Source organism: Malaclemys terrapin, chromosome 21 (assembly GCF_027887155.1).
Source record: "Malaclemys terrapin pileata isolate rMalTer1 chromosome 21, rMalTer1.hap1, whole genome shotgun sequence".
In the NCBI taxonomy this organism is placed as follows: domain Eukaryota; kingdom Metazoa; phylum Chordata; order Testudines; family Emydidae; genus Malaclemys; species Malaclemys terrapin.
Window position 1 is genome coordinate 9,281,219 of NC_071525.1, and position 20,270 is coordinate 9,301,488.

Genomic DNA, 20,270 nt, shown 5'->3' on the forward strand with positions numbered 1-20,270 from the left:
CTGGCTCTGGAACAGGGGCTTGAGCCATCTCGTAGCCCACCTCTTCCCACGCTGTGCCAGGCAATCACCCCGTTCGGGCTCACTCTCCTGCAATCAGCAGCGGCCAGTGTCTGATGGGCCTGGACCTCCCCACTCTGACTCCCTGGCCGCAGACACAATGTTGCACGTGTTGATTCCCTCCTGACCCTTGCATGATGCTCCTGCCCTGAAGCATGAGCTGACTCACTCCCATCTCACCTCAGATACCTGCAGAGAATTCTCCTGCCCTCTTTGAAATCCAGCCACAGCCCTTGGCCCTGCAACTCCTGCAGCAGGGAGTTCCCCAGATCTGCGTGATGTGAAGGGCAATAGACATGTCTGCCACACAGCCCAGCCAGTGGTAACTCTCTGCTGGGCTTTCTCCTAGGAGGCCCCGTCTCCTCTTGTCCTGGTGCAGGAGAAAGACCCGCCCCCCCTCCAACCCGCAGGACCCGCGAGCTGCTAGCCATGTACACCTTGATGGGAGGCGGGCTATTGTGTGCGGTCTCAGGCCTGGTCCTTCTCATCGTTGCCACGGCGACCGACTTCTGGATGCAGTATCGCTACTCGGAGAACTTGAGCAACCAGGGGCTCTGGAGGTTCTGCGTGAGCGGCAAGTGCCACCCCCACACCGTCAGCATTGGTGAGCAGCGTGCAGGGCTGCCCCCCAGCGGGGACAGGGACCAGGAGGGTGATGGCTGCAGGGACAAACAGTCCGGCTCTGGGCCCCGGGAAATGGCCTGGATGGGACCGAACGGGCTGTGGCTTGTAGATGTACAAGTAGGGGCGCCTGACCGGGTCTGGTTCAGCGTGGCTTCTGCCGGCTCGGTCAGGGGTGCCCCGTCTGGCCCAGTCCCAGGGAGAGACGCTGCGATGAGATGGCCTGATTGTTGTGCCCAGTGGCGCAGGCAGAGAATCTTCCCCTAGGTTCCCGGCAGAGCCCCTGCCTGGCATCCTGGCTGCTGGTTTGTGTGAGCTCAGCTGCCCTCTTGTGGCTGCAGCCTGCCCCGGCCACCAGCCACGGATGGGTGGAGGTTCCCTGGAGCTCGGAGTGGGGGGGTCCCAGCCCTCACCCGGATGCCAGGCGTGTGCAGTGCAGCTGACACACATCCCGCTGTGGCTGCTTTGATTGACACTAGGACCTGGCCCCATAATATGGAGAGGACAAAGTGGGGCTTGATGCCAGCCCCTGCGGCAGCCCCGGAGTCCTGGGCAGCAGGGCTCCACCCTTAGCCCTGGAACGGGCTGAACTGAAAGCCCAGATCTGGCCTCTCCTGATCTCGTCAACTCCAGCCTGGGCTCGGAGTCTGAGCTTCCCCAGCGCCGGCCCGGATCAGAACCGGCCATGGGGGTGGGCTCTGGGCCGGTCGCAGACATACCTCAGTTCCCCTCTCGGGCACAGCCTGTCCGAAGGGAGGTGGAGAGTTTCCATCGGGCCTATAAAAAGCCCTGTGGCTTTGCAGCGCTGGCCAGCTACCGAGCTGGCCTGTACCGGGGTAGCGGGACGTTCTGGAGTGGGACATTGAAACCCGGCCTGTCCTCAGGGAGTGGGGAGGGGGGCAAGATAAAAAAGCCCCACTTCCCGGCTCTTGGTCTCCCCGGCTGGGGCTGCCACTGACCCTGGGCAGAGAGAGCTCAGGACCAGGGAGCATTTCCCACTTTAGGGGCTGGTCTGCCAAGGACCTGAGTCTGCTACGGCTGCCGACTCAGGGCGCTGCCTAGGGGGTTTGAGGGTGCGAGGAGCATGGAGGGCCTGACACTGATTCTGCGGGAGGACCCGGGATGGCAGCTGGCACCCAAGGCAGGGGAGGCCAATCCGCATCTCATGGAAATCTCCTGGGGCTTGGCCTGGCCGCAGGCTCTGTCACAGGAGCGCCACCAGTGGGAGAGCGGAGCGACACTGCTGACGCCCCTGGGGTTACACGGGTGTAACCCAATAGAGAATCTGGCTGAGTCTGAATCCAGATCAAAGCGGGATGGGGGTAACTGGGAGCGACCAGCAGCAAGGAATCCCCCGGGTCTGCGAGGCCCGAGAACCCCTAGGATGGAGCAGTGGGGTGGAAGCTGCTGCTGCTTCTCAATGTGTTTCGCTTGCTGCCTTGGGGATCCTCGCACGTAACCTTATACCCTGCCCCTCGGGAAATCCTCACTGGGACCCCCAACTCCCTGCCCCTTGAGGAGCCCTCGCTGGGACCCCCAACTCCCTGCCCCTCGGGGAGCCGTCGTTTGGATCCCCAACTCCCTGCCACTTGGGAAACCCTCGCTGGGATCCCCAACTCCCTGCCCCTCGGGGAGCCGTCACTGGGATCCCCAACTCCCTGCCCCTCAGGGAGCCCTCGCTTGGATCCCCAACTCCCTGCCCTTCGGGGAGCCCTCGCTGGGATCCCCAACTCCCTGCCCCTCGGGGAGCCCTTGCTGGGACCCCCAACTCCCAGCCCCTCGGGAAATCCTCGCTGGGACCCCCAACTCCCTGCCCCTCGGGGAGCTGTCGCTTGGATCTCCAACTCCCTGCCCCTCGGGAAATCCTCACTGGGACCCCCAACTCCCTGCCCCTTGAGGAGCCCTCGCTGGGACCCCCAACTCCCTGCCCCTCGGGGAGCCGTCATTTGGATCCCCAACTCCCTGCCACTTGGCAAACCCTCGCTGGGATCCCCAACTCCCTGCCCCTCGGGGAGCCGTCACTGGGATCCCCAACTCCCTGCCCCTCAGGGAGCCCTCGCTTGGATCCCCAACTCCCTGCCCCTCGGGGAGCCCTTGCTGGGACCCCCAACTCCCTGCCCCTCGGGAAATCCTCGCTGGGACCCCCAACTCCCTGCCCCTCGGGGAGCTGTCGCTTGGATCTCCAACTCCCTGCCCCTCGGGAAATCCTCACTGGGACCCCCAACTCCCTGCCCTTTGGGGAGCCCTCGCTGGGACCCCCCAACTCCCTGCCCCTCGGGAAACCCTCACTGGGACCCCCAACTCCCTGCCCTTTGGGGAGCCCTTGCTGGGGTACCCCATTCTCAGCCCCCTCCCCAGCTGTCAGGGATCCACAGGGTCGGTGCTACTCCCCCAGTTTTGGAACAGTCTCTAGGAGGAACCCTTCAGTGGGCCAGACCCCCGAGGCTCTTCCTCCAGGTAAGCCGAGCAGCCTCACCCCGCTGAGACTGAACCTCTGGGGCTCCAGCCCTCCTGCTTCACCCCGTGAGCTCTGCTCAGCGAGTCCAGCTGAGACGGCCCCTGAGAGAGACGTGATTAACGCACCTCGCCCAGCACTTGCAGTGACACTCACCCAGCGCTGTCAAAGCTGTCGGGTTTCTGGGTCAGCTGGAACCCAGCACAGAAAGGCCCCCAGAGGGTTAAGCACAGACCAGTCTGGTCAGCCCAGAGCCCAGCGGAGATGTAGTGACCCCCATGGTCAGACTCTGTCTGTCTCTGTCTGACCCCCTTGGGCAGTTCCCAGGTGGGAGCCCTGACTCCTTCCAGCAACCAGCTCTGACCACCCCCACTCACACTGCTCCAGTCCTTTGTTCTCAAGGGGGAGGGTGTGGCTCAGCCTCCCTGATACCCCACAAATGATCCCCGCCCCATGGTCGCTGTCCTACCCGGTGCTGCCCAGGTTCTCGCAGCCCCTCTGCTACTCAGGCAAACACCCAGTTTCCAATAGGTAGCTCAGAGCAGTTTCACGCCCTCCCTTAGGGCTGGGCTGGTAGGTGTCACTAGCAAGGGGCACATGAGGGGTTTTCAGGCAGCCCCGTGTCCTTTTGCCACCCCAGGCTCTTAGGGTTTGAAACTGTGCTGGGGTCCTGCACCCCCTCCTCTGCCAGGGAGTGAGAAGGGCAGGGAACCCTCATTCCTCCAGGTGTCGGCCATCTGGGCTGCCGCCTGGGGTGTCCTGACCCCTAGGTTGGAGTTGGGAGTGACCCCTTGAGCATTTGGTCTTAACCCAGGATCCTTCCTGTGTCTGCAAGGGCTCTGAGCCATAGGTGGGGCAAATGGCCCCCAATGGGAACCTTAACCCAGGTGGCGCAGCATCCAACGGCCTTTGACCCCACATGGTTTGACCAAGGTTCTCTCTGTCCCAGAATCTCTCCATCCCACAAATGTCTCCCCACTGACTACCACCTCCCACTCCCAAAGGGGCTCAGATGTGTCTGAGCCCAGGAGCGTACAACAGGACATGTGCACAGGTGCCAGGAGCGAGAGCCTGTCTGCCAGGCCCCCTGTGCCCTCGAGGAGCTGGCTGGGTGACTGCTTTCCTCCGAAGGTTCAGTCTCTGAGCCTGAGCTACAGGCAGCCTTGGCTGGACAGAGGACGAGTTAGCCCCTCGGTGTTCACCAAGTGAACCCTCCAAGGGTCCCATCTGGCCCCTATTTCGTCAAGCCTTGGGCATTCTGCCCACTTATACCCTGTTTTCCTACAAACATTACACCACTGAGGTCCCTTGGCTGCTCCCCCCACTCTGGGTTTCCCTGAGTCCCACTTCTGCCTTCACTGGTTCCTTTCTCCAGGACCCATACTTAGGCCAATCCCCTTTGGACCTACTGTCCAAAACTCATCCGCCTACTGGCCTCCGCTACACAGATCCTTCGGCTTCCCGTCCACTAGCTACACTTCCAGCTCGTGGGGACAGATCTCACTGAGTAGCTCCAACCCAATCAGGTTACACAAATCTTCCAGCGTAGCGACACCTGCAGGCTTTCATATAGGGTGACACCTTGGGTCTTTTGCACACCCCGAAACCTTTTCCTATAAGCCTCAGGTGCCCAATCAAATCTAAGCAGTAGAGCCTTTGTGAACTGTTCGTAGTCCCCAGTATCAACACCGTCCCTCTGGCTGTACACCTCTCTGGCATTGGGACCGAGTAAGGGGGTGAGACAGCAGAGCCGGTCCACAGGGCCAACAGGTTCAAATCACAAGCCTTCTCAAAGTCAGTGAGGTAGTCGTCTATACCCCCCTCCCTTAAACTGGGGCAACAATTTGGTATCTAGGTTCCTTGCGGGATTAGAATCTCAGTGTCTTTCCCCACTTATACCACAGTGGGTCCTCTTACCCCTCATCTTCTCCATCTCCAGTTCATGGTTCTGCTAGGTCCTTCGCCCTCATGGTTCTGCTAGGTCCTTCGTCCTCCAGCTTCTCCTTGTCTGCTAGGTCCTTTGCCGTCAGCTCCCACTTCCACCGCTTCAAATCTGTCGATGGGGAGCTGCGCTGGGCAGGGAACTGGGTCGTGAGGACACTCTACTGCTGCCTCAGTCACTCTTGGACTCTCTTGGAACTCTACTTAGGTCTGGAACCTGCTTCTTGATCTAATTATCTTTCTGTAGCCGTGCAATCAGCTGCGCCTTGTTGAGCTTCCTAGCACTTTACCCTCTCTCCCTGCACAGGTTTGCGATGTCCTTCTTAAGGAGGTGGTTATACACCATTTTCTTGCTGTTTCCTTTAAGTACCCTTGTTTTACTGCTGCAAGGCACTTATTGCAAAATATACTACTGGTGCATTCAGCATCCCACCTCTGCCACCAGCTGTCATGGCTCCACAGGATCGGTGCTACGCCTGCAGCTTTGGAACTGTCTCTAGGCGGAAGCCCTTCAGTGGGTCAGACCCCGAGGGGGCCTCACTCTTTCTACACAGGGTAAGGCCCGCAGCCTCCCCGCCTCTGGGGCTCCAGCCCCCCGCTTCACACCATGCAGTCTGCTCAGCGAGTCCGATTGAGACAGACCCCTGGGAGAGACGTGTCCATTCCGCAGGGATTAACGCACTTCACCAAGGTGCCATTTGCAGTGACACTCGCCCAGTGCTCTCAAAGCAGTCGAATTTATGGGTCACACAGAACCCAGCACAGGAAGGCCTTAGGCCAGCCCAGAGAACTGACGGTTAAAGCACAGACCAGTCTGATCAGCTCAGAGCCAGGCTGTATTGAGCCCCATGGTCAGGCTCTATCTGACCCCCTTGGGCAGTTCCCAGGAGAGAGCCCCCCACTCCTTCCAGCAGCCAATTCTCATCCCCCCACCTCACACTGCTCCAGTCCTTTGTTCTCGAGTGGGGGTCTGTGCTCAGCTTCCCTGCAGCGGGGCAGGGAAATCCATCTCTCTGGGGCATGGATGGGTGTGGATGTCCCAGTGACTGGGTGTGGATGTCCCGGTGACTGGGTTTTCCACAGTCTTCTGAGATTCTCCAGCAATACAGGGCGTGGCCTTGGCCAGTTCCTTTTAATGACCCGTTGAGGCTCAGACAGCCAAGTGCCATTCACACCCATGTCTCTTCGCCTGCCCTGAGCGCAAACAGCCCTTTCCCGCCTAGCTAGGTAACAATGAAACATATGGGGAAACTGAGGCACACATAGGGGTCATAAAAATATTACAGAAAATTCCCACTTTGTCACACATACCCCTTGGGGAGCTCTCATTGGGATCCCCCACTCACCGTCCCTTCCCCTTCCCCTTGGGGAGCCCTCGCTGGGATCCTCCACTCCCAGCCCCTTACCCTGCCCCTTGGGGGGCCAGCGCTGGGCCCACATTGCATCCTAGTTCCCGTGAAAGCCTTGTCTCTCTTGGAGGCTGTATCATTGTGATTCTTTATTTTCAGGAGCGACTCTCCGGGTCGTATCTAGGATGCAGCTCATGCAAAATGCAGCCACTCACATCCTGCCAGGTACCCGGCCATCCCGGCTCCGCTCTGCTCCTTCTGCTAGCTCCTTCCTAAGCTTTACATTGACTCGTCCGGTTCCTCCGCTCCTCATCCGGGGCCCTGATTGTCTGTGGGCTGCTTCTTCCCACCCCCGCTGTCTTCGTGCCCTCACAATCCCAGGGCCCTCAGGTGCCCGCCTGGCTCCCTGCAGAGACTTTGCTCAGGGAAAACTCCCATTGGTTTCATGGGATTCAGCTCAGGGCCCATGCTGGGGTGCGGGCGAGGGGGATTCAGGGGCAGATTCTCATTGATTAGCACCGGCATGCAGGGCTGGCCTGCCAGTCGGGCCTCAGGGCAGGGGAGAGCTGCTTGGAAAGTCTGGCCCCAGTCTGGGGGGTCTGAGCCCTCCTGAATGCCAGCCCTAGCGTCCGTACAAGCTGCCCCCAAACTGCTGGCCCCCTCGGCTCCGGGAGACCCCGCCCCCAAACAAGGTGGGGTTGGGGGGGCAGTCCAGGTGACCAACTCCCCTGGGGTTGATGATCTCATTATTACAGCCCTACCTGCCTCCCCCAACCCAGCTGCAAAGAAAGACGTGGCTCTAGGGTGCAGCCTTGGAGGGGGAAGGTAAGGGGCAGATAGGGGGCAGCAGCTCACCCCAGGGAAAGGGATTGCATGGGGATTGGCTCGCGGGGAGGGGAGGGGCAGCTCAGGCCCCCAGACCCAGCGTCTCTCTCTTCTGCATAGGTCCTGCTCAGCACACACCCTCTGCGCAGCGACAGACGCTGCTAAGCGCTGGAGGTGCTGGCCCTGCCGTTGGCCGGCTCCTCCAGCCGTTCCTCCCCTGCCCCTCAGACGAGATCCGGCTCCCGGCTCCCCTTGCCGATCTCTGGGTCCCATCGAGTGCTCCTCTCTCTCTCTCTGTCCCCTCCCTGCAGCCTTCTGGGACGCCACCCGGGCATTCATGCTGCTCTCCATCCTCTCCTGCTTCGCGGGCATCATCCTGGGCCTCACCGCCTTCTCCAGCAACTCCAGGGCATCCCGGACTCGCTCCGCTGGCATCACCCTGCTGATCGCTGGTACGTGGGCACCATGGGGCGAGGCGGCCACCACAGGGCAGGGTGGGCACTACAGGGTGGGAGCAACAGGCAAGGGAGAAATGCTTATGAGATGATAACTGGGCATCCCGTTACAAATTGCCCAGGGGTCCCCTCTGCCATCCGTATGCAGCCACCTCTGGGGTGAAACATCAGAGCCCGCTTAGCACCTGGTGAGAGGAAACTCCAGCTGCGCCCGCAGCGGGCGGCACTGGGACCCCAGCACTGCCCGCGTCGGCCACACACTGTCCCCACTTTAATAACAGACCAAATCCTCTGAGCCAGGCAGGCTGGGACCTTAGGGTTCCCGGCTAGACCCCTCTGAGCTCTCCTGTTCGCTATGGCTAGCACCAACCGCCAGACCCCGCCAGCAGGAGGCTGGGCACAACCGCACCACGCTGGGTGGCCTGGGGCTCCTGCCCTCTCCCCTCTGAGCCTCACCTGGCTAGATGGAGGCTGCTGAGGGCTGAAAAGGAGCTCGGAGCTGGCCAAGCCGCAGCTGGCATTTCCTGGCTGTGTCCCCAGGCCGGGGGGCATCTGGTGATGGGGGGTTTTCTCCAAGCCCTTCCTGGCTGGGCCCCACCCTGAGCTGAGAGCTCCCCAGCCCTGCAGGCCACGAGGGAGTCAGGTCTGCCCCACCCTGTTCTGTGCCACGCGACCAGCAGAGAGCCAAGGAGGCTAGTCCAGGCTGCGAAGAGCTCCAGCAGGCTCTACACCAGCTAGGGGACAGGGCAGCGCCTGGCGGGCGAGCGTCAGGACTGGCAGCGCCCCCCGGAGGGGAGAGCTTGAACGACTCCTCCCGCCTGCTGGATTCTGGCGCCGCTCTGGAAAGGGGCCGGGGTGTCACTGGGGGCAGCTCAGCCTGCCGCAGCCGACAGGAAGATGGCCAGGCCGGGAAGGAGAAGCACCCGCAAAGCTAGCCTGGGCCTGGTTATAGCTGGGTGGTTCGCCTGCCCCGAATAACTCCTGGCATGGATCTAGTGCGCAAGTCCCCGTTGCTGGGCTGGCAAAAGGCCGGGCTGAGCCGGCACTGTTCCTGGGGATGCCGCAGCGGCAGCTGGGGGCAAAGCATCTCCAGCATGGGGGAGGGGAGTAGATTAGCCACAGCTGCCCCGCGTGTGGCTCTGACACCTTTCTCTGGCGCACCCGGCGCTACCCTCGGTCCGAGGCTGGGCCGGAAGGACCAGTCTGAGCATCCCTCTGTGATTAACGCTGGAGGGAGGGCAGGATGCAGCCGCGCTGGAAGGAAAGACCCATCTCCGGGTTTGCTGCAGGTGCCAGGACTCAGGGCAGGAAAACACTCCCAGTTGAGTGCAGCAGAGGGAGCCCCAGAGTTGCCTGGTGTGACGAGCTGGGCCTGTTCTCGCTGTGGTCTGTGAGTGCTGACAGGGGAGTGTGGATGGAATGGTCTGCATTGCGGGATGGTAGACTGCCCGAGGGCGCATGCCTGGGTGTGTGGCATGAGAGCCCAGGAAGAGGTTGAAGGCCAGGTGATACCTTGGCCCGGGAAGCTGAACGGGGGCTGTGGGAGGGGTCGCTGAGGCCAGAGTGGGGGAAGGAGGCTGGAGAGATGGCTGGGAGGCAGAGATGGCTCTGACCTCCCAAGGGGGGCTGGGGCTGGGATGCCCTGGGACCCCAAGATGGACCTAACTGAGGGGGTCCTGTTGTCTGTGCCTGCAAGACCTGTCTTGGACTGCATTCCTGTCATCCAAATAAACCTTCTGCTTTACTGGCTGGCTGAGAGTCGCAGTGAATCGCAGGAAGCCGGGGGTGCAGGGCCCTGAGTCCCCCGATACTCCGTGACAACTGGTGGCAGCGGCGGGATCTACTGCACCCCGTGGACGGCGCTTCCTGCAGTAAGTGACTGGGGAGCAGTAAAACGAAGGGGGATTGACGGGGACCAGGCCTGCTGAAGAGTGGGAGAGAGACAGTTATTACCCCTGGGAGTGTGTGACCAGCGAGAAGGACTTTTGCAGTAACAGGGTCCCCCGGGGTGGGTCGCAGCGAGTGGTCCCAGGGGCGGAGGAGTCTGCAGCTCGACCCTGGCAGAGAGGCGGTGACCTCGAGAAGGGCTGGCACACTAGGGGTCCCCCTGGGAACTGTGGGGAGCTGTGAGCACACAGGCCGGTGAGTGGCCAGCAGGAAGATGTATGCCAAGCGGATTAAGAGCGACCTGGTGGAGCTGTGCAAGCAGAGGCGGCTGCGCATTGGGAGGCTCACCAAAGAACAGCTCATTGCCCGGCTGGAGGCGGAAGATCGCGCGAATGAACTGATCCCTGTGTCTCAGGGAAGCAGCCTGGCAAATGCAGCGCAGGCACCAGTGTCTGTCCCAGATGGGAGTGGTCAGCCGGCTGCTGAGGGCTTCCTGAGACCCCTCCTTCCTATGCCTAGGGGAAGGGTGGGGAGGAGCCCAGCAAATACCGAAGGCGCCGTGACCCCCCCGGCCAGCAGGGGACCCTCCCGGCGAAGCTCGCCGGCCAGCAGAGGATCCTCCCGGCGACGCTCGGCATCTGTGGAGCGGAATTGGCTGGAATGGGAGAAAGAGCTAAAACTGAGAGAGCTGGAGGATCGTGAACGACAGAGACAGCATGAACGGGAGGAGAATGAGAGACAGAGACAGCATGAAGAGAGACAGAGACAGGAGAATGAGAGACAGCGTCAGCATGAACTGGAACTGGCGAGATTGAAGGGCAGCGAACCCCCGGCTGCGGTGAGTGAGGGGGGACCCAGGACTGCACGGAGCTTTGATAAGTGCATCATGGCCCCATACAAGGAGAGGGAGGACATGGATGACTTCCTGGAGGCCTTTGAGACGGCCTGCGAGCTGCACCGGGTTGATCCCGCGGACAGACTCCGGGTCCTTACCCCCTTACTGGACCCCAAAGCCGTGGCATTGTACCGCCAACTGGGAGAGGCAGAGAAAGGGGACTACGAACTATTCAAAAAGGCCCTGCTACGTGAGTTTGGGCTGACTCCTGAAATGTACCGGGAAAGGTTCCGGAGTCAAGATAAAACCCCTGAGATCTCATATCTGCAACTAGCCGCCCGCATGGAAAGATACGCCAGCAAGTGGGCTTGTGGGGCCCAGACGAAGGAGGACCTGATTAAACTGCTGGTACTGGAGCAACTGTATGAGCGGTGCCCATCCGACCTGAGGCTGTGGTTGGTGGACAGAAAGCCAGAGAACCCGCGACACGCAGGGCAGCTGGCCGATGAGTTTGTAAAGAGCCGGTCAGGAGATAGAAGGGAGGAGTCCCAAAGGAACAGTCCCACCACAACGCAGAGAGAGAGTCACCATGGGACCTCCCCGTGGGAAAATACAGAAAAACCCCATCAGAGGGGAACATCCGGCGTCAGGACCATCCGACCCACCCGGGGGGACCCATGGGACATGGGCTGCTACCACTGTGGCCAAAAGGGCCACATACGGGCCCAGTGCCCTAGGCTCAGGGACAGACTGAGCAGACCGAACCCACAGAGGGTTGACTGGGTAGAGACCCAGCCCGGCGAAAGGCAGCATTCCCAGGGAAGGGGGGCTGGCAGAGTACCACCTGCTAAGGAGGGAGGAGAGCTCCAGGCCAGCTCCCCTAGGGGGCTGGATGCTCCAGATTCAGGGTTTTTGGTTTATACGGTAGGCGCGGGGCTGTCCCTCCGGAGAGAGTACCTTGTTCCCCTGGAGGTGGATGGGAGGAAGGTCAATGGATACTGGGATACGGGCGCAGAGGTGACGCTGGCCCGGCCCGAGGTGGTGGCCCCAGATCAGGTGGTGCCCAACACCTACCTGACCCTGACGGGGGTGGGCGGAACACCAGTCAAAGTACCCGTGGCAAGGGTACACCTGAAGTGGGGGGCCAAGGAGGGCCCCAAGGATGTGGGGGTACACCCGTATTTGCCCACTGAGGTATTGATGGGGGGGGACCTGGAGAACTGGCCAAGCAACCCCCAAAAGGCACTGGTTGTGACCCGCAGTCAGAGCCGGCGAGGGGCACTGCGCCCTGGCTTTGGGGGGGGTGCCTTGCCTGAGGCGCAGGACCCTAACCTGGTGGGGAGGGAACGCCCAGGGACACGGCTCAGGGAGGCTGCAGCTTCAGGCCCAGCGGGCGAGGAAGAGCAGGTGGCCATCCCCGTCCCAGCTGCTGAGTTCCAGGCCGAGTTACAGAGAGACCCCTCCTTGCGGAAGATAAGGGACCTAGCCGACCTCAATGCGGTACAGACCATGGGACGAGGTGGCCGGAAAAGGTTCCTGTGGGAGAAGGGGTTCCTGTACCGAGAATGGGCTCCCCCAGGGGAAATGGAGTCAGGGGGGATCAGGAGGCAGCTGGTGGTACCCCAGAAGTATCGCCACCAGCTGCTGTGCCGGGCCCATGACATTCCCCTCTCAGGGCACCAGGGAACCTGGCGTACCCAGCAGAGGCTGCTATGGAGCTTTTACTGGCCTGGGGTCTTTGCTACTGTCCGACAGTACTGCGGATCCTGTGACCCCTGTCAGAGGGGGAGGAAGGCCTGGGACAAGGGGAAAACAGCTTTAGGACCCTTGCCCAGCATAGAGGAGCCTTTTCGGAGGGTGGCCAAGGTAAAAAAGGCGGCTCTAAACCAAGAGAGCCCAAAGCACAGACCTCCAGACTGGAGCGCTGGGAGAAGACCACAGCCCAGTTGGAGCCCCAGAGGTATGGGGGTGGGGAAAGGGCACAGGCCGCATAAACCTTCCCACATGCGAACTGCGAGTGCCATCAAGCACCCCCGACCTAAGGGGGGGCGTGAAACTGAAGGGGCCTGGTGTAATTCTCACCAAGGAATGGGAGGGATGCGGGGGCATCCATGGGAACGGGGGTAGGTTCGAACTTCCCCGGGTCACTGGCTAAAGTGACCCTGCTCAGTTCGGTCTCGAAGGGGGGAGAGATGTGACGAGCTGGGCCTGTTCTCGCTGTGGTCTGTGAGTGCTGACAGGGGAGTGTGGATGGAATGGTCTGCATTGCGGGATGGTAGACTGCCCGAGGGCGCATGCCTGGGTGTGTGGCATGAGAGCCCAGGAAGAGGTTGAAGGCCAGGTGATACCTTGGCCCGGGAAGCTGAACGGGGGCTGTGGGAGGGGTCGCTGAGGCCAGAGTGGGGGAAGGAGGCTGGAGAGATGGCTGGGAGGCAGAGATGGCTCTGACCTCCCAAGGGGGGCTGGGGCTGGGATGCCCTGGGACCCCAAGATGGACCTAACTGAGGGGGTCCTGTTGTCTGTGCCTGCAAGACCTGTCTTGGACTGCATTCCTGTCATCCAAATAAACCTTCTGCTTTACTGGCTGGCTGAGAGTCGCAGTGAATCGCAGGAAGCCGGGGGTGCAGGGCCCTGAGTCCCCCGATACTCCGTGACACCTGGCCAGCTCTGTGCTGGCCTGTTCCTGGCAGCCCCCTGACCCTGCGGGATGGGGCGTGGCTCCCCCTGGCAGGGGTGATGGCAATGGTGGCCACTGGCACACGGGCCGGGTGGCACAGCTGGAGGAACTGAGGGTGGTGGGGACAAGGGTGGCAGAGTTGGGTGAGTGCACGGGTCATGGCTGCCCCCGGGGTTGCTGCCTGGGACAGTGTCCGTGCTGGGTCAGGGCGGGCAGGGCTGGGAGAATGGCTCAGAGTAGCCCCATGGCCCCAGCGAGGGGACAGACCTGGGGTAAGGGCAGGAGCTCTCTCCTGTACAGCTCCTAACACGCTGCTAGGAAGGGTTTGGCCGAGTCTTTAGGTATGGGGCTGGCTCTGGGAGAGGAGGGAGTGGGGGTCCAATCAGGTCAGTGATTGGCCTGGCCTTCCAGCAGCACAGGACAGGGCAGGGGGCCACTCACAGACCCTGGGAGATGGAGGGAGGGAAACTTCTCCCCCTAACCAATCGTGCTCAGTAAAACTGACACAAGGTGGTACTGAGCCATGCCGGGTCCCTGCCTTGTGATACCGCGCTGGGCCGGGGCCCTGCATTATGGCGCTGAGCTGTGCCAGGTCCCTGCATTGTGGTGCCGAGCCGGGCCAGGTCCCTGCATTGCAGTGCCGAGCCGGGCCAGGTCCCTGCATTGCGGTGCTGAGCCGGGCCAGGTCCCTGCATTGCGGTGCCCAGCCGGGCCAGGTCCCTGTATTGCGGTGCCGAGCCGGGCCGGGTCCCTGCATTGTGGTGCTGAGCTGTGCCGGGTCCCTGCATTGTGGTGCTGAGCCGGCCAGGGCCAGGTCCCTGCATTGCGGTGCCGAGCCGGGCCAGGTCCCTGTATTGCGGTGCCGAGCCGGGCCGGGTCCCTGCATAGTGGTGCTGAGCTGTGCCGGGTCCCTGCATTGTGGTGCCGAGCCGGGCCAGGTCCCTGCATTGCGGTGCTGAGCCGGGCCAGGTCCCTGCATTGCGGTGCCCAGCCGGGCCAGGTCCCTGTATTGCGGTGCCGAGCCGGGCCGGGTCCCTGCATTGTGGTGCTGAGCTGTGCCGGGTCCCTGCATTGTGGTGCTGAGCCGGCCAGGGCCAGGTCCCTGCATTGCGGTGCCGAGCCGGGCCAGGTCCCTGTATTGCGGTGCCGAGCCGGGCCGGGTCCCTGCATAGTGGTGCTGAGCTGTGCCGGGTCCCTGCATTGTGGTGCCGAGCCGGGCCAGGTCCCTGTATTGCGGTGCCGAGCCGGGCCGGGTCCCTGTATTGCGGTGCCGAGCCGGGCCAGGTCCCTGCATTGCGGTGCTGAGCCGGGCCGGGTCCCTGCATTGCAGTGCCGTGCCGTGCCGGGTCCCTGCATTGCAGTGCTGAGCCGGGCCGGGTCCCTGCATTGTGGTGCCGTGCCGTGCCGGGTCCCTGCATTGCAGTGCTGAGCCGGGCCGGGTCCCTGCATTGTGGTGCCGTGCCGGGTCCCTGCATTGTGGTGCCGAGCCGAGCCGGGTCCCTGCATTGCGGTGCCGAGCCGGGTCCCTGCATTGCGGTGCCGTGCCGTGCCGGGTCCCTGCATTGCGGTGCCGTGCCGGGCCGGGCGAGTGCATCGGTGTGAGGTGTTCTATAAGGCAGCCCTGTGTCGCTGGCGCCTGCGTGTGATGAATGGAGTCTGAGCTCAGTGCCCCCCATCTTGTGCTCGCCCCCGCAGGTCTCCTGGCATTGCTGGGGCTGTTGGTGTACACTGGAGTGACGGTGAATTTCTTCGGTAAGCGCTACGCTAACTGGCGCTTCTCCTGGTCCTACATCCTGGGCTGGATCGCTGTCATCCTCACCCTCTCGGCAGGTACCTGCTCCTGGGGGCTCCCCAGCTGCTCCCCTCTCTGTGTCCAGGCCCCTGGGTGCCCAGCACGGCACCCCAGTCCCCTTTCCATACTGTGGCTCCTGGTGCCCCAACTGCCCAGGCCAGCCCCAGCCTTGGGCTCCCCACCCACCCCCGGCCGTACTGTTCCCTCCATCCCACTGCCCAGCAGGGACTCTGCCACGGGGTGCTTGCCAGGAGCCCGAGCAGCACTGAACTCAACTGAACTTCTGGGGTGTCTGGTCCATCAGTACCAAATTCACAGCCATGAAAAACGCATCATGGACTGTGAAATCTGGTCTCCCCCCGTGACATCTGGTCTTTTCTGTGCTCTTACCCTATACTGTACAGATTTCACGGGGGGACACCAGCGTTTCGCCAACTGGGCGTCCTGAACCAAAAGGGAGTTGCAGGGGTGGGGGGTCACAAGATTATTTTAAGGGGGTAACGGTATTGCCATCCTTACTTCTGCGCTGCTGCTGGCGGTGGCTCTGCCTTCAGAGCTGGGCTCCCGGCCAGCAGCCGCCGCTCTCCAGCTGCCCAGCTCTGAAGTAAGGGTAGCAGAACCACAACCCCCCCCTACAATAACCTTGCAGTCCTCTCCCCACAGGTCCTTTTTGGATCAGGACCCCGACAATTTCAACACTGTGAAGTTTCAGATTTAAATAGCTGAAATCATGAAATTTATTATTTTTAAAATCTTATGACCATGAAATTGACCAAAATGGACCGTGAATTTGGTAGGGCCCGACCCATCAGAAACCAGTGAGGCCTGCTGGCAAGCCTGGGGAGGGGTGAGGCTGTTAGCCGAGCTCCCAGGGCAAGGGGCAGGGTGGAGTGAAGTGCGGGGGAGGGGGGGTGCAACCCAGGCAAGCTACGGGCAGGGGGGAGGGGGGCTCACAGGTGCAGAGGAGAATGAGGCAGGTGTGGGGAGGGGAAACTGCTGGAAGGATCCAGGAAGGAAGAAGCATGGGGGGCAGGCTGCCATGGGACAGGGGGTGTGTGGGGTGAGGGGAGGAAGGAAAGGGGGGCAGGGGGCCATGGGGCAGGGGCTCAGGACCCCATCCATCCCTCCCTCCATCCCCCATCCACCCCATGTGGGGTGAGGGGAGGGAGGAAGGGGGGCAGGGTGCGAAGGGACAGGGGGTGCATGGGGTGAGGGGAGACAGGAGCAGGGGACAGGGCCCCATGGGGCAGAGGGGTGAAGGGAGGGAGGAGCAGGGGACAGATCCAAATGGGGCAAGGGTGGGGTGGGGTGAAGGGAGAGAGGAGCAGGGGACAGATCCCCATGGGGCAAGTGGGTGTGGGGTGAGGGGAGGGAGGAGCAGGGGACAGATCCCCATGGGGCGGGGGGGTGAGGGGAGAGAGAAGCAGGGGACAGGGCCCCATGGGACAAGGGGGGTGTGGGGTGAGGGGAGAGAGGAGAGAGGAGCAGGGGCCAGATCCCCATGGGGCAGGAGGTGTGGGGTGAGGGGAGGGAGGAGCAGGGGACAGGGCCCCATGGAACAGGGGGTGTGTGGGGTGAGGGAAGGAAGGAGCAGGGAGATGCCATGCTCCAGAGGGAGAAGCCTGGGGGATCATGTCACCTACCCCATCCCTGCCTGCCCTGTTTGGCCCCTTCTACCTCGCCACCCACCCCTCCCTGTCCCCTGCCCTGATCCTCTCGCTCTCTTCCCCAGGCATTTTCCACATCTGTGCTGTCTCCAAGAGGCCATCCCCGGAGAGCTCCAATGTGGCAAGCGGCTGAGCGGGCACCACACCTGCCTGGACGCACGGCCTGGTCCTGACAGCTCACCCCCTGCCCTTGCTCTGACGGATCCCCGCCCTCCAGTGACGTGCACCTGGTCCTGGCCAATTCCCGCCCTCCAGTGACACGCACCTGGTCCCGGCCAATCCCCGCCCTCCAGTGACACGCACCTAGTCCTGGCCGATTCCCGCCCTCCAGTGACACGCACCTGGTCCCGGCCAATTCCCGCCCTCCAGTGACACGCACCTGGTCCCGGCCAATCCCCGCCCTCCAGTGACATGCACCTGGTTCCGGCCAATTCCCGCCCTCCAGTCACGTGCACCTGGTTCCGGCCAATTCCCGCCCTCCAGTCACGTGCACCTGGTCCCGGCCAATCCCCGCCCTCCAGTGACACGCACCTAGTCCTGGCCCATTCCCGCCCTCCAGTGACATGCACCTGGTCCTGGCCAATCCCCGCCCTCCAGTGACATGCACCTGGTTCCGGCCAATTCCCGCCCTCCAGTGACATGCACCTGGTTCCGGCCAATTCCCGCCCTCCAGTCACGTGCACCTGGTTCCGGCCAATTCCCGCCCTCCAGTCACGTGCACCTGGTCCCGGCCAATCCCCGCCCTCCAATGACATGTACCTGGTCCCGGTCAATCCCCGCCCTCCAATGACATGCACCTGGTCCCGACCAATTCCCGCCCTCCAGTGCCAACTACCAGGCCCCGGCCATTCCCCAATTTCCAGTGACACCCGCCTGGCTCTGAGCCAATTCCCACCCTCCAGTGACATGCACCTGGTCCCGGCCAATTCCCGCCCTCCAGTGCCACCCGCCTGGCTCTGGGCCAATCCCCAACCTCCAGTGACACCCACCTGGCTCTGGGCCAATCCCCACCCTCCAGTGCCACCTGCCAGGCCCTGGCCAATCCCTGCCCTCCAGTGATACCCACCTGGCTCTGGGCCAATCCCCACCCTCCAGTGACACCCACCAGGCCCCAGCAAATCCCTGCCTCCAATGCCCCCGCTAGGCCCCAGGCCAATCCCCGCCCTCCAGTGACACCCACCAGGCCCCAGGCCAATCCCCGCCCTCCAGCGCCACCCAACATGGCGTCCTCTGCCCTGTCCCAGCCCCCTCCCCTTGGCCAGGCGTGGTGCCCAGTGCTGGCCTTGATCCTGATGTGCCAGTTATCTGAATGTGCCAATAAACCAGCCGAACCCTCAGCCGTGTCCTGGTGAAGCAACATCCCAAGAGCGTGCCAGGCAGGGGGCCCCCGCAGACTGGCGCGGTTCTCCCCAGGTGCCCTATAGGTAATTCCTGGCTGAGACCTGCTCAGCGCGGCTGCTACCAGGCCCACCAGGGGGTGTCCAGAATTCCCAGGCGCTGCCTAAAGCCAGTCTCCTGGAAGTAACCCCTTAAAGGTCTGTCTACACTGCGCTGTAAACCCGGGCTCAGACTCAGGTTTGAGCTTAACCCCCTCCCCCTTCTGCCCACACACGAATCAGGCTGACTTGGGCCAGGAATCCCTCTGGACTTGGGCCCACGGACACTGCTGCGGGGGGGGTGGGGGTGGGAGTCAGAGCCCGAGTCCCGCTGAGACGCAGGTCCAAGCCCCATGTGGCCACAGCCCCAAGTCAGAAGGGCTGTGTGCTGCAGTGTGGAGACGCCAGCACGGCGGGGAGCCCCGGGTCCCACAGCTGTAAGTGTGGATGCTGGAGCGCGGGCTTGGGAACACCAGTGCCATGAGCCCAGAGGCCACCAGTTACAGTGCAGTGTGGACACACCCCGAGCCTCAGCAGCTCCCAGCCAGGGCCACAGGGTGCCAGCAAGCCCCGTTTCCCACCGAGTCTCCCTGAAGGCTTCCCCTGGGTAGTCAGTGATGCCACATCAGTGAGGAATTACAGCGGGCATGGGCAGCTCCTGGCCCAGCGGGTCCCAGTACAGCCAGAAGCTCCCTCTGGTCACGGGTTGCACCTGCCCCGTGTCTGGCTGCCCAAGCAGGCTGTGGTCAGTACCCAGCTGCCTCTGTTTCCCCTGCCTGGGGTCTGAACGGACCGTCCCTGGGGCTCCGGGGGCTTCCCTTTGACAGGGCGATTCCAGCAGACAGGGTCCCACACCGGAGAGAATTAACCTTTCCACCCAGTAGGTAGCGATCGCTAGTGGTGCCTACACGGTGCTCATAAACAGAACAAAAATCCCACGTTCATCACAGGGGGCAATTCCTGGCAGAGACTGGCTCCCCCGGCCCCACTTCTCCCTCCTTTGCCAGTCCGGCTCCCCCCTCCTCGTGCCCAGGGCAGCGCTGCCCCCACACGAGGGGACACGACCCTTCAGCCATTCCAGCCCTGCCCCAGAGCTGCTCGCCGCCCCCAGCATACAGGACCCCCGCTGGGGGCCCGGAGGGGCCAGGCTGTTGTGATCACAGGCAAGTGTCTGCTCTGCGAAGGGATGGGGTGTCGTTTTCCTTCTCGCCCTCCTCTAGGGCACATGGGGGATCGGGTCTAGGGGGCAAGTGGGGGTGGGAAAATTGGGAGTGGGGAGGGAGGGATGGATGGATCAGGGCTGGGTGGCTCAGGGCCAGGCAGCTCAGGGCAGGGAGGGCTGGGTGGATAGGGGCTGGCGGGCCAGGTGGATCGGGGCTGAGCGGGCTGGGTGGATTGGGGCTGGGAGGGCTGGGTGGACAGGGCAGGGGGGTCAGGGTGCATTCGGGTTGGGGGAGCTGGGCAGAGTGGGGTTGGGGGATTGGGTGGAATGACGCTGCGGGGTCAGGGTGGATCAGGGTTGGGGGTGGGTGGAGAGGAGCAGGGCAGATGGGGTTGGGGGAGGCAGGTGGAGGGGGTTGGGCAGAAGAGCATTGGGGGCAGGACAGATCAGGGTGGGGGGCAGGTTAGAGAGGGGCTGGGGGGCAGAGTGGATTGGGGTGCGAGGGAGCAGGGCTGGAGTCGGGAGGTACTCTGGGAATTGGCCTCCTTCCTTCTCTGCACTGACACCTGCCATGCGCCCCCCAGGCCGGGTTGGGCCAGTCCAGAGCTGACCCAGCCCCCAGAGCAGACCCTGCCCCCAGCTCTGCTGCTGTCCCTCAATCCTGACCCACAGCCCCCTGTTCCCCATGCCCCCAGCTCCCTCCATCACTCTCTTGTGCCTTCACTACCCGCGGCGTGGGTCAGTGCCAGTTCCTTGCGACTTCCCTCGACTCCCCCGGCCCAACACTCCAGCTCCTGGCTCCTGGCCCAGCTCTCTTAGCACCTCTCAGCACCGGGTGCGCCGGCTTTGCCAGCCAAGAAAAGCCTCTTTGTTGTTGAGGAGGATTGTCTGGCAGGGAACCAGTTCACCAGATTTCAGCGGCTTCTTCTCCCGAGCATGGCCAGGGGAGGCAGAGACTCAGGGCCCTGTGGGGGATGCCCTTGTCTCCTTGTCTCCCCAGAACTGGGTGCAAATATCGCTCAGGTCACAGGGGGATAACACTTTGGGATGGAAAAAGTTTGGCAAGACAGGTCACAGGGTAGGTCTGGGGGGCTGCGGGGCACTGGCAGAGCTGGGGGCGCAGGATTGGGATAGCAAGGGGTCAGGGTTTGAGGGACACTGGTAGAGCAGG

At 62.6% G+C, this 20,270-nt stretch overlaps 1 protein-coding gene across 1 annotated transcript; it reads left to right on the top strand.

The window, feature by feature from the left end:
- The first annotated feature begins 486 nt into the window (after nt 1-486).
- On the top strand, nt 487-17,823 carry LOC128827242 (lens fiber membrane intrinsic protein-like). Its single transcript, XM_054011077.1, has 4 exons — nt 487-661; nt 7,560-7,700; nt 14,798-14,932; nt 16,627-17,823. Exons 1-4 carry the CDS (start codon nt 487-489, stop codon nt 16,692-16,694), a joined length of 519 nt encoding a protein of 172 aa, XP_053867052.1. The 3' UTR covers nt 16,695-17,823.
- The last annotated feature ends 2,447 nt before the right edge of the window (nt 17,824-20,270 follow it).